Genomic DNA, 13,108 nt, shown 5'->3' on the forward strand with positions numbered 1-13,108 from the left:
TCACAGAGAGGAGCCTGTATATGCATACTCAGTGAGGATTACTGTCATCGTATGAATGATAACCGAAAGAGACAAAAGAAGGCTTAAAAATACTGAATGTTTTCTTGCTTTAGATGTCATTCCTGGAAAATGCTCATGTTGGTATCTGAATGTTCTGTTTCTGCTGGGCAATGAGATGCAGTACACACAAAAGACCCTTTGATTTCTCAGCGTGGAGAAGTTGAGATGATGATGTGTGGGTTAAAGATGCCAAAAAGGACTGATAATGTCATCAAGAGTGTGCTTAGAATTGCTGTCCTTATAGATTATCAGACCAAAACACTGAAAATCTTTTAGACCCTTCTAAGCTTCACATTGCAAAGAAAACAAGATACTACTAACTTGTTTTTTTCCTTTGTAATCAGTGCTTTAGGAATAATTCTAATACTCAGGCTATTACAACTCAGTGATTTTTTTTTTTTTTTTCTTTTTTCCTTATCCAGAAAAAGCCTCTGTCCTCTATAATAAAAGAAGTCTGCGATGGGTAAGTTCTGCCATATACAATGTAGTAGATACTGTACGTTTTCCAGTTATTAGATTAATGTGGAGATAATAACTATTCTGAAGAAAATCTAGGTATTCTTTGTGACAAGTCCTTAGGTTATTCAGCCTTGCAGTTGTATTATCTTTGCGCTTTGAATTTATAATGCATTTTGGATCAACTACCTGCAAGATGAGGCTCCAAACAAAGCATTTCCATCATATGTGGGCATTTCGTTCAGCCAGTTTGTTGCTATTCTGCACAGAGAGGCATTTTTACCATCCTCACTTAATAGTTCTGGTCCCTGCATCTCATAGGTGAAGGAACTGCTGCCCTTGGCTGTGGCTTGGATTTTCAAGCAGTGCACAAATACTGTTTCAAGCAATTGCTACCATAGAGGAGAAGCCAGTTTACATTTACCAGATTGCTGCTGAATTAATGAAGTAGTGTTTTGAGCAATGTAATATATCAACTTAGCACTACAGACATCGGGCATTGCAAAAGCTAGCATAAAATCGTGGTACTGTAAATGTTTTTAGTAATCCAGTGATATAAAGCTACAAGGAAAGAATTAGACCTGTTTGTTTTGTCTTTTCTTAAATAGGTCTGGAATGAATATCAGATCCTCATCGACTTTTTTGGGGAGCAAAGGATATATTTTTTTTTAATCTTTGAAATTTCATTTTGTAATTAATTTCTTTTTGTCTTTCAAAGGTGGTCTCTTGCAAATCATGATCAGTTTGCCCTGCAGCATGCTGATAGCTCAAACTTCTACATCACAGAGAAGGTTGGTGGATCATTCAGCCCATCTGTTGCATAGTCTATTACAATATTTGCTACAATTTATTTTCAGCTAACATACCTATAAAAACTACAGTTTTCTCCAGAATGTGAAACTGATGAGGGTATGTGTACCAAGAGACCAAGTCTAATGATTTTGCACTGATTTCTTTTGATACAGAAGTTGAAACAAAAGGTTGAATGTGTAGAGGCCCTCATGTCTATTGTGTTTTATCAGTCTTCAGCACTGAGACCCTCAGCTTTCCTATTTGTTCACGTTTAGTATTCTGCTGCAAAGCTGGGTGCAGGAAATTGAAATATGTAAAACATGAAGGGCTCTTTGAAGTCTGAGGAGAAGTTCAGTGCATACTGCTTCCCTCTATGGCTGCTCATATGGAAATAAGCTTTGATGACTGTAATATTTGCAGCTCCTTCTTGCCTGCTGCCTTGTCTCTTTCTTCCTGTGTCTGTTCCGTTGCTGCCTTTTTTTGTCCCCAGATAGCATGGCAGTGGATGATTCATGAAGTGATGCAATGAGTTCAGCACTGAGTAGTGAAATGGCTGTAGCTGTAATAAAAATGGAATGTCCAGTCTGAATAAATGGGGCATGCTCATATGAATGAGACGAAGTAGTACATTCATTCCTAGCATTACTGATAGAAATGCTGGAATTAAAAAATAAACCACGCACACACATACAGTAATTTGTTTGGAAGGTTGCATAGGTTACTGCTGCAGAGAATGTGAGCCCAGAAGGCCAACTGCATGCTGGAATGTGACCAGCAGGTCAAAGGAGGTGATTCTGCCCCTCTGCTCTGCTGTTATGAGACCACACCTGGAGTACTGCATCCAGTTCTGGGGCCTGTAACACAAGAAGGATATGGAGCTGTTGGAATAAATCCAGAGGAGCACCACAAAGATGATTAAAGGGCTGGAGCGCTTCCCCTATAAGGACAGACTGAGAGTTGGAGCTCTTTAGACTGGAGAAGAGAAGGCTCTGGTGAACCCTTACAACAGCCTTACAGTACCTGAAGGAGGCCAGGGCCTACAGGAAAGCTGGGGAGAGCTTTTTTTATAAGGGCTTGTAGTGACAGAATGAGGGGAAAATAGCTTTAAACTGTTAGAGGGTATATTTAGACTAGATATTAGGAAGAAATCCTTTACTGTGTGGGTGTGAAACACTGCAACGTTGCCCAGAGAGGTTGTGAATGCCCCCCTGGAAGCGTTCAAGGCTAGGTTGGATGGGGCTTTGAGCAACCTGGTCTAGTGGAAGGTGTCCCTGCCTATAGCAGGGATGTTGGAACTAGATGATCTTAATGGTCCTTTCCAACCCAAACCATTCTGTGATTCTATGACAAAGAGTGATTCAAAAGCTACTGATGTCAGCATGAAGATCCCCCTGGAGTCAGAGGCTTTTGAACCAAATAGACCTGAGCTTAGCTGTATGGAGGCAGATACCTCTTGTGCTGCCTTGTTATCAGTTCAGGTTACTTTTAAACTGAGGAGTGATTTGGTTTTATTTTGTATTTCATTGTTGTGTAGGAACTACTAAACACAGCTGAGACATGAATTGCAGCAAGAGAAAAGTTAGTTCTTATCCCCACCCAAGAAATAAAGGGAAGTTAGACACAGTGGAGCATTTAGAAAACCTAAATTTAGCAAGATTACTAGAGCAGTTGCTCATAAGACAGTTCTGCTTTTATTTATTTATTTTTCTCTTCAGCAATCCATTTTTCCCTTTAACTATTTGTCACCCAAGACAACCTTCTCAACATATCATGGTCTGTTTTGGTATCTCCTACCTCTTTTCTCTTTCATAAAAATAAAATCTCTCAAATTTCAGTTGACATATGTTCCATGACAAGGAGAACTGCTGAAGTAATTATTGGCATTTCTCCTCTACCTAAATTAAACATTGTTTTGCTAATTTTCCTTATTTGTGATGCAATGTGCTCCAATAAGTTAGGCACAGATGAACTTGCCTGTTGGTGTTTAGACTCTGGATTGTACTGTACATACTTCCAAGAAGAAGGGTTGAGCAAACACTCAAATTTGTTGAAGGAATTTGTCCTGATACAGTCAGAGGAGCCTTTCAAGTTTTGCCTCCACCTTTGGTGAGTAAGGATCCTGTGGTTTTGGAGAAGATAGACATTTACTGTTCTGCATAAAGAGAGGCGTGATGCTTTTTTCCAGTGTTTAACTTACACTGAGGATGGAAACGGATGGACTTCTAGAACAGTTTGGATCATACTGCTGTGAGGACTTTGAGTTTGTTTATTCCCTGCTGAAAATATGCAGTGTCTGAGTCACATAAATAAGAGAGAAGAACTCTAAATGCCACCAGTATTACTCAGATGTCTGTGACTTTTATTAGATATTGCTCAATGTTTATCCCTGTTTGTTGGAATGAGGCTGTAAAGAAAGGCTTATATAGGTTGTCACCCCTTCTGCAGGCTTTCCTTCATTTGTGTGTAGTGAGATATTGTTGCTCTCTGAATTAAAACATGAGAAACATTAGGTACGAGGACAAACGCCTGTGCTTCAGTGAAGCTAAAGCACTAATGACTAGGCCGTAAAAGAAATGTTGCTTTAATTTACTTCTTACTAGGAGACTAGCAACTCTTTTGCTGCAGCTTCTGTTAAGTAAATATTTTTACTGCTCTCAGAGATTAACGTAATGACACTATGTATAAGTGACGTTTCTGCAGAGCTTTGGGTGACTCCTAATTTGAGGCCTTCCAGTCAGAGATGATTTTTATTTTTTAAATAGCATCATGTTTAAAAAATACCATGAAGGAAAATGATTAAGTGAAATCTTGTACAAGATAACTAGTAACATGAAGTGAAAACACTACGATGTAAGACTGTCAGCACATGGCTTACGATTATTTATGGTTCTGGGTGGCAAACAGCGCATCTGTGTTTTGGTTGTCATATGCAGAACTCTTTATCTTTTGTAGCTGACCTATATTTCTTGATTATACCATAGATAAATGAAAATAACACCCAAACAGTTCTGTCTCTTACTTCTTATTTATGGCTGTACTTGGAAAAATGCCTCTACAGGAGTAGCAATAACTCCTTCAGACTGCATAAGGACAGTCTTCTAGCAAATCTTGAGTCAGGCTGCGTTTCTCATGGAGATGGGTCTTATCACAGGAGATGCAGTCTGGACAGCTTCTTTGAGGTTCTGGTCTGGCTAGGCCTGTGAAAGGGCAGTGAAATGTGTTACTTACGTATTTTGGCAGTTGTTTTTTGTTTGTTTTAATTAGAAATATAAGAAGTTATACAAGCAAGAAAAGCAAGTAGACACAGCTCCTTAGCTCAAGCCTAGCTGGTGTTTTAATCAAAATGTCTTTGACTGTTACTCTGTTTTGATGTGCATCTCTTTATAAAATGCCCTTGTTGTCAGGAAATGCCTCTCCATGACATGTCAGACATCTAAAAGCCTGACTCCTGAACCAGGATCTCACTGTGCTAGAGGTTACATAACAATAAAAGTCACTGCTTCTTCATTCTATCCAGGTTGTAGTTGAGTGGATGCTTGTGTGCATCAGGTGGTATAACTCAGGAACACTATAGCCCTGGGAAGCTCAGTTTTAGAACAGGAAATGCTGTATGAAGAGTAGAAAATGACTGTACAATTGCACTCTGTGGTTTTCTAGGCTGAAAACCTTAACTTGGATTTCTGCCCACTGTACTCCTTTGCTGGCAGAACCGAGAATCCAGAGATGGACAGCCGAGTGACTCCATGCAGTGCATTTCAGGGTGAGCCTGGTCTTCACATCTGAAGATGGACATAGTAGTGTTAGAGAGATGGCAGAGAAAGGCTAGTGAAATGATCAAGGGATTTGAGCAGCTGCCTTACAACGCAGGGCTTCCTTTAACATCTGCAGCGCAGAAAAAGCGAATACTGAGGAAAGATGAAGGGAACAAAAGCAGTCAGATCATGACCCTGAACAGCATTTGCTACTCTTACAGCTGGAGAAAGAATATGAGGTTAGATATAACAATGGGCTGACTTGGTGGCAAATTACTTACGTTTGTTTTAAGTCACTATAAGTTTTAATAAGGTGAGAGTTGAGAGATGTATGTAATCATTGATATTGTACTTCTTGGCATGACAAGACTGTACTGTTTTAGAAGAAATATTGAGGTAGTTTTGTAATGTTTATTTTCAGGGAGGTTGCTGGTAACAGGAAGACTATCTTATTTTTCACTTCAGAATTCAAGAATAGCATTTTCCTTGGGAAAAAGAAATAAGCATTGGCATTTTGGAGTGGAAGCTTCCTGCATGCTGTTCACCTATCCCTATTCAAAGATTACATATGCTAGCAAATAAAGCAAAGTATACCCATGTCATGGAAACCTAATGCTGTCCAACTCTACAGTTTTGCATATAACTTTCTAGCATGTGAGCTGCCAGTGCTCTCCTTGCATTAGATCTACAGTCATTCAACAGCATGATCAGACATTTAGTCTGAATGTTGACTGTTCCTCCTCACTTCATTCACAATAAAAAGGAGGAAGAAATCCAGAGCTTTTATTTATCATATTTGTGATTGGAACTAACCTTCCAGCCACACTGTTAGTAGGATGCCAGGGAATGGAGGGGAGTGAAGAAATGGGGGGGGGGGGGGGGGGGGGGGCATGGAAGAAAGCTCAACTACATTTTTCTCTGGAAACCTACAGTCACTCTAGCTTGAATGCTGGTGAAACCAGACCCTAAAGTCTGTACTTTGCATGATTTACTCATCTTCAGGTAGAGTCATCTGTAAAACCACCATCATTACACTTGCTGTGTAGAGCAACGGTGCTATTATGCTATGAGCAGACATCGTTCTGATGGATTAAAAAAGGCAGAGGTTATTTTTAACCTGTGCCAGTTCCCCAATTCAAGTAACCACAGACAGTTGTACCCATTACACGGAAGTGGGAGGCAGATAACAAGCAGCACCGTCGTCCTCTGAAAAGTTAGAGCATAAGAGCAGCACCCTGCAAACTAAACATCTGGGAAGATAGACTTAGCTGGGCACTTCCTATTGTTGGTGAGATCATATGGGGAAATCAGAACAGGGAAGTGAAATGGACAATAAAAATAAATAAAAAAGGGTTTATTATGTCGAAATAGTTTTCTGATGCAGTTCACCGAGTGCATTCGTGCACAGCACCCCTAAGGGCCAGTGCAGGAGCAATGGCTCCTTATCAGGTACAATTGTTAAGAGAAATAGATGAAGACCCAAGCTAGGATGGTGGTTTGCAGTCCCTTTTGACAGTTGAAATCATAGCTTGTTATGATAAGGTGAAGTCTTTTGTTCATTTCTACCACCATTTCTGTATGCATAAACAGTTGTATTACTACTGAATGAGTCAGTAAGGGAACTAACCCAGCAAAAAATTTACCATTTTGAGGTTTTGATGAATTTGTGAGGGAAAAGGCAGAAATGAGTATTACAGTGTAAACAGGAAAGAGAGGCAGCTCACTTTGCAAGCAATAAATGTAAAATTGCTCTAAGGGGAAGTCTGCAGGTGCTTTTATTCCTTTAATGTGGGTATCGTACTGCTCCTGTCTTGCCCTTGCCATTCTTCTCAGATGCAGAGTCTGTAAGTAAAGTATCATTTCTCCATTTGTGATTACAGTCAGATTTTGCCATGAGTTCATTTCACATCAGCCTAAGATAGTGTGATGTCCAACTGAAGGACATAAGAGGTCCTAGCTGTTAAAAAAAGCCAAATTTAATTACTATTTCCATGCTTCCTTTAACTTCCCCTCTCCAGTGCATTCTGTGACAGGATTCCAGGGTCCTGCCCCACACCTTACATCAGATCAGGCAGACTCTTTGTTAAGTGAATGTAATAAATTAAAAAGGCATGAGATGATTCCCACTTACCATGCCACCTTGAGAAGCTGTCCAAAAAAAGGTGAAACTATTACAAAGGCAGTGGCAGGATCTCCTGGGAAATGGCAGGAGAAATTAGGACTGTCCATGTTCAGTGGTGAGCTGTGATGATAGTTCACTGCACCTTATAAAACCATCCAGAGGGTCTAGAACATACAGCAGGTTGAGAGGACAGAATCATTTTCTTTGGAACAATTAGCTCAAACCTAAGTTCTTGGAAACATGGACTAGCTTGCTAGAGAAGGATGACCACTCTTCTCATAGTTAGCCTCAGCGAGTCAGGTTTGGAAGTCATATAAACACATGCGTGGTCAAATTCTGCTTCTATCCACTGGAGAAATGCACTCATGTCCCCTGTTTGTTTTTTTTTTTTACTGGAGTTCACAGGGCAGTGTCTGTAGCAACCATCAAGCAGGCAGGAGTGTGACCAGACTGACACTGTGTGCTGCCCTTAGTGTTAGCAATTCCTGCAAGGTTGTGCAGGTGCTGCAAAATAATAACTAGTGTAGGGATGTGAGGGGAATACTGTGTCACACTGATGGTAGAGGAAAAACAAATGCTGGACAGTGGTCCAGTTCAAATCTGGATTGAAATCTGCTGTTTATGTATCATTGGTAATGAGTATATTTTCATGAGTAATGCTGAAGGGTGGGAAGAGGAACCAGGTCATGTAATACATTTCTTCAATACCCTGCTTTTGTGCTACTTTCCGTTCTTATCTTAGGAGTACCTTTAGTGGATTCAGATACTTTCATTTTTCAGTCTTCCAACTCACTGAAAGTCAGTTGATGAATGAAAACAGTTAAAATGCTAAAAATGTGAATGGAAAAGCCTTCAAAAGCACTCGACTCTACAAATGCTTCACTTCTTGTCCTGTTATTTGCATACACTCCCACGCAAGGAGCGTCTAATGGTATGATGGAATTTCACATGAATATACAACTGCAAGTTGTAGTCAGCAAAAATTCAGTCACAAGCAAAACCACCTTTGAGAAAGGACAAGCTCCCGTGGCTCCAGCCTGCTTCCTACCTTGGGGCAGATGAGGGTTAGGAGGATGTTCCATGTGTAAGCACAGCAAGGAGCTGAATGGTGATAATGAGAGCAAGATGGAGGCAGGTCTCTTTGCAGAACAGCCGAGAAGTCTCTCAAAATAAATGGAGGGAACTCAGTGCCTACTCTCCCCCATTTCATACAGTAAGCACGTAAGGAGACAGAGGTGGCAGGGAAGAGGATCACAATCACAGGGAGTCTTGGAAGATATCAAATTAAAAACAAACAAAAAATCCAACAATTGAATAAAAATGGACTACAGTCAGTAAGCTTTCAGTGAGTAAAATTTAATATTTTAAAAACATTTTAATTAAAAACTATGTCACCAGTATCATTATATGCTGAGCATATCCTGATTCTTGTCACTAGCAAGCAAGGTAGTATTTTACTCCTTGTAGCTGCTCTGATGTAGTCTCATCACATCCTTGCCTTAGCAGTGAAGTCACCGTTGTCAGTGTTCTTCCCCAGCTCCACACTTTTCCAGTTCCTTGTATGGCTGTTTATCACACTTTCAGATCTGACAAAATAACCATTTCTGAGCCTGTGCTGTAAACCAAACAGCTGCAGTGATCCAGCTCCTTTGCCATCTTTTTGTTCTTGAGACCAAGCTGGAGCTAAAAAAAAATCTCTCTCAGACACAGAGCCCATGGTGAGCAGTGCAGACACACAAATGACTCTAGAGGAGGCAGACTGTGCCTTCAGGGCCAGGATTAAGCAGAGGTAAGGGACCACACATACTACTGCATGAAGTTCTTAGGTCAAAATTGAAAGGATGCTCTCTGGCCAGTTTAAAATAGCATTGCTGATGATGCCTAGCATTAACTGGCTGCTGCAGCACTATGATCAGTCCTTAAAGAGAGACCTATTTTCTCCGGAGTTGTAACTTAATGGTAGTTGTTATGGATGATCAGAAATGGTAATTAGTTATCCTTTTATCCATCCTTACCACTTGCTCATACTCATGTTGAAGAAGATGTTATGGAGCTGCTAAATCTAGCTCCAAGTATATTTCGTAGCTCTAATCAGTTTGGAGGAAGGTATAATGAAATAATGGTAATGTGAAAATAGGGAAGAATCAACTACTTAATGATGTAAATAAGAATGTTGTATTTCTTGGCAGTTGTTCATTAGCCTGCTTAGAAATGCCTGTGACTAAGGCTAGTCAAGGGTAAAAATAGTGCTGAGCAAGCTATAAACACAGGAAGCAATGCTTGTATGTTTTCCTCAAATATGCAAAGAAAACATACCACACCAATCAATTGCAGTGAGCTGAATTATGAGATATTTTGCTGGATATAGCAGGTTATTATATTATTGTTACATGGCAAAATAAACTTCAGCATTGCTTGATATTTCTTCTAAAGCGTGTCTCCAGAAATGGCGCATTTGCTTTGGTAGCATTTTTTGAAAGCAAATGTACGTACCTCCATCCCTCCCCAGGGTTTGGAGGACTCCTCATGTTCTGTTAGCCCTACTGTTTAGATGCGAGCCTGTTGTATGAGTTTTGAGCAACTGACTGTGGCACAATAAAGGCAATGTTTTGAGAAGCGACAGAATGGTGGAAGATGGTTTAGGTTTGTGTTGCTCCAGCTGGTGGACATGGAAGTTAGAATTTCCGAAGAAGAAAGTACAAAGCAAGAAGTCCAGGTATCTTCCACTCCTGCAGTTTTGTTATTTTTATATTTGTTGTTTTGTGTGTTGAAAACTCAGCTTGAAAGCATTGTGTAGGGCTATGGTGCTTGGAAATACTACGTGTTCAGTTACGTTCTTGTGAATATGGACTCTTGCTAGGTGTAATATTGCAAGTGAGGTTCATTTGTATCCATAATATGACTGTTGTCTTATTCCTAGGTAATGCTTATAACAGATCTGTTTTCTTGTCACAGTTTCCTCAGGGGGCAAGAATAAGTTAGACAGGAATAAGCTTTCCTAATACATATAAACAGCATGAACCATGTCTGCAAACTTTATGTACAAGCAAGAAACAGAGAGATCAGAAATATCTTGGAAGAGCTGCCCCCTAACCCTGCAGGTGGTGGTGCACCCTGTCCTGAATAGCTGCGGTGCACATGAGTGCGATTGCCAAAGCCAGGCTGCTGAGCTGGAATGACGTTCTGTTATTGTAGAAAGGCAATCCGCAGGATGCTGTCCTTAATGCTAAGCAGATTAACTGTGTATAAATGTTGCGATAGAAATTAGCTGGCATGCTGAATACTGCATCACACAGTTCACGTAGGAAATCCTCTTGGCTTAATTGTACACTTAAAGGCTGTTTCCTGGTAGGTGCTTAAGTCATTAGTTAGTATGGATAAACAAAATTGGATTTTCAATTGGGGAACTACAAACCCTCTGCAGGTTTTGGCTAGCTGGCTGCATTAGAAACTTGATGCTTTGGAAACTTTCTGGTAAAAGGCTTGAGTAGTATTCCTTTAGCTTTTGTCTAAGTGAGGAACAGAAGAAAAGCTGGCTATCGCTTGTAGCAACGAGTTTACAGTATAGGACAGGATGGACTGATGCACTTTGCTGTGAGCGAGACATGATTACAGAAATGTCTATGCTCGCTGTGAGCTCTGACCCGCAGTAGGGTTTTGAGTCTGAAACCTTTGGTGTCTCAGATTTAGCTTGGTAAATAAACAAGCCACAAATAAAATGTACAAGGATGCTTTTATATACTGTTTGTGCTCTTATTCCTTGGCCATTTTGTATAGAACCTGCTGACATCCAGCCACTAGAGGATAGTTTTTTCTTGTCTGTCTGTATGTGGTATCTGAACTTAAGCCAGGATATCAGCTTCCCTTTTTACTCTTGTTTTAAAGTTCTTCTGACCATGGAGAGAGAAGATATTTTTAACAGGAACTTTTTCACTTGCTATGTCAGTTGTGGAGTCAGTCTATCCACAAGTAAGACTTTGATGTAATTAGAGGTTTGTTTCTTAACCTGCATGTTTGGCTGAACAGAGTGTTTTAGGTTGAGCACAACTTTTTGTGGGTTAGGGTTTCAGCTTGTGACAGAACTGTAGGTGAACAAAGTGTCAAGCATGCTTTCAGACTGAAGTGATGGTAAAACAATGTAATTCAGGTTGTGGTTGACAGCTTGCTTCTATCCCTATCTTTCCCTTGTTCTTTCTCCTCTTCCCCCCCCTCCCCCCACAATGCTTTATTTCTCCCAAGTATGTGCTTTCACCATCTTTCTTCTGTTGTTGGTGCTGAGCCCTTGCAGAGCTTATTTCTGTTTATTAACCTGACAGAAAGCTCCCTTTCTTTCTTTCCAAGACTCTTTTCTGCCACTTCTGTGAGGTAGTGAGACTGACCTGTGAGCAAACCTGCCCAGCACCAGAGCTGGTGTGAGGTAGACAAGAGAGCATGTGTGGAGGAGAGTCGTGGGGGGACTTCCTCACTCCATTTTGTAGTGCTCAGCTGTTCAGTAAAGCCCTCGGGTCTCCTGATGTCATAGCAATTGCAAAGGGCTAAGAGTGTTTGCACAGGTGATCGTTGTGTCCCAGACAAAGTGGCTTAACTTGTTACACCACAGGCTTGTTGGCATAGCTCATTTGATAGTTCATGTTAATTAGGGCAGGAAACAGGAGAAACTCTGTGCTTAAAATTATGCAGCTGAAAAGTAAGTATGTGTCACTGCTCTTTATTTATGTTTAAGAACAGTCTATTTGCTTAGCTTCAGTGCTGTCAAAATAGCATTAGTGGACTAACAGAGTCATAAAATCAAGGTCATCATGTCCTACCATCAACTTAACGCTATCAAATCTTATCGAGTTCACCACTAAACCATGTCCCAAAGTGCAGTGTCCACACATCTCTTAAACCCTTCCAGGGACTCACCACCTTCCTGCGCAGCCTGTTCAAATGCTTGATCACCCCTTTCATGAAGCAAAATTCTTCCAGATATCCAATCTAAACCTCCCCTGCTGCGACTAGATGTTGCTGCCTGCTGTCTTATTGCTTGTCATGTGAGAAAAGAGATGGACATCTCTTCACTGCAGCCTCTTGTCAGGTACCTCTGTGATGAAGCCTCCCTTGAGTCTCCTCTTTTCCATACTGCCCCTGTTCCTTCAACTGCTCCTCATAGGTCTGGCTCCAGTGCTGACCCTTGGAGAACACCACCAGTGCTGATCTGCCAGTTGGATTAATCTCCATTGACAGCAACCTTTTTCAGCTTGGCCATCCAGCCAGCTATTTACATCACATCTTTCCAACCCATGAAATAGTTTCTCCAGGAGAATCCTTTGGGAAACAGTATCAAATACCTTGCTAAAGTCCAAGGCCTTTTCCTTGTCCAGTTAGCTTGTCATCATCCAAGTGACTGATGTGACCCTATACATATAGGACCCTATGCATATGCACATATGCTGGCCTAACCCAGCTAAGTCTGGAGGCCTAGCCTAAGCTGCTGATGGAGGCAGAGGTAGTTGATGCTGGCTGTCAGTTCTGAAGCAATTATTTTTATTCAGTTCTACAGATCAGGAAGTGGTAAGAGTTTAAGCTGCCACATGTGTTTGCAAAGTGAGTTTGTTTCAGCGCTGATTGAGATTCAGCCACACAAATGCGGTCTTGCCACTTCATAGAGATTCCTTAGGTGTGAGGCAAAGTATAGCTGGATCTGATACTGTTTTTACTATCGGAGGAGCAAATTTGGCGCTTTGTTAGTGTTATCTCTGTTGTGTATTCAGCCTTTTTTTAACTCTCTGAGGAGTAGAATCTGGCTGGCATCCCTGGGGCTGCTCTGGCAGGAAGGCGATGACACTGTCAGGAGGAGACTGCTAAGGGCTGAGATGAGTTAGCTGCATATGTAAGCAAAGATGCCATAAAAACATCTCCCTTGTACCCGCTGTGTTGTCTGACA

At 40.9% G+C, this 13,108-nt stretch overlaps 1 protein-coding gene across 8 annotated transcripts in view; it reads left to right on the top strand.

Moving 5' to 3' along the window:
* Window positions 1-13,108, top strand: part of ELMO1 (engulfment and cell motility 1) — a 274,768-nt gene that overhangs the window by 54,373 nt on the left and 207,287 nt on the right. For all 8 annotated transcript variants that reach the window (XM_032442431.1, XM_015854222.2, XM_015854221.2 and 5 more), the window contains 2 exons: window positions 483-523; window positions 1,235-1,307. In XM_032442431.1, the coding sequence (XP_032298322.1) occupies window positions 483-523; window positions 1,235-1,307 (114 nt within the window). The remainder of the gene's footprint in view (window positions 1-482; window positions 524-1,234; window positions 1,308-13,108) is intronic.

This window comes from Coturnix japonica, chromosome 2 (assembly GCF_001577835.2).
Source record: "Coturnix japonica isolate 7356 chromosome 2, Coturnix japonica 2.1, whole genome shotgun sequence".
NCBI lineage: Eukaryota > Metazoa > Chordata > Aves > Galliformes > Phasianidae > Coturnix > Coturnix japonica.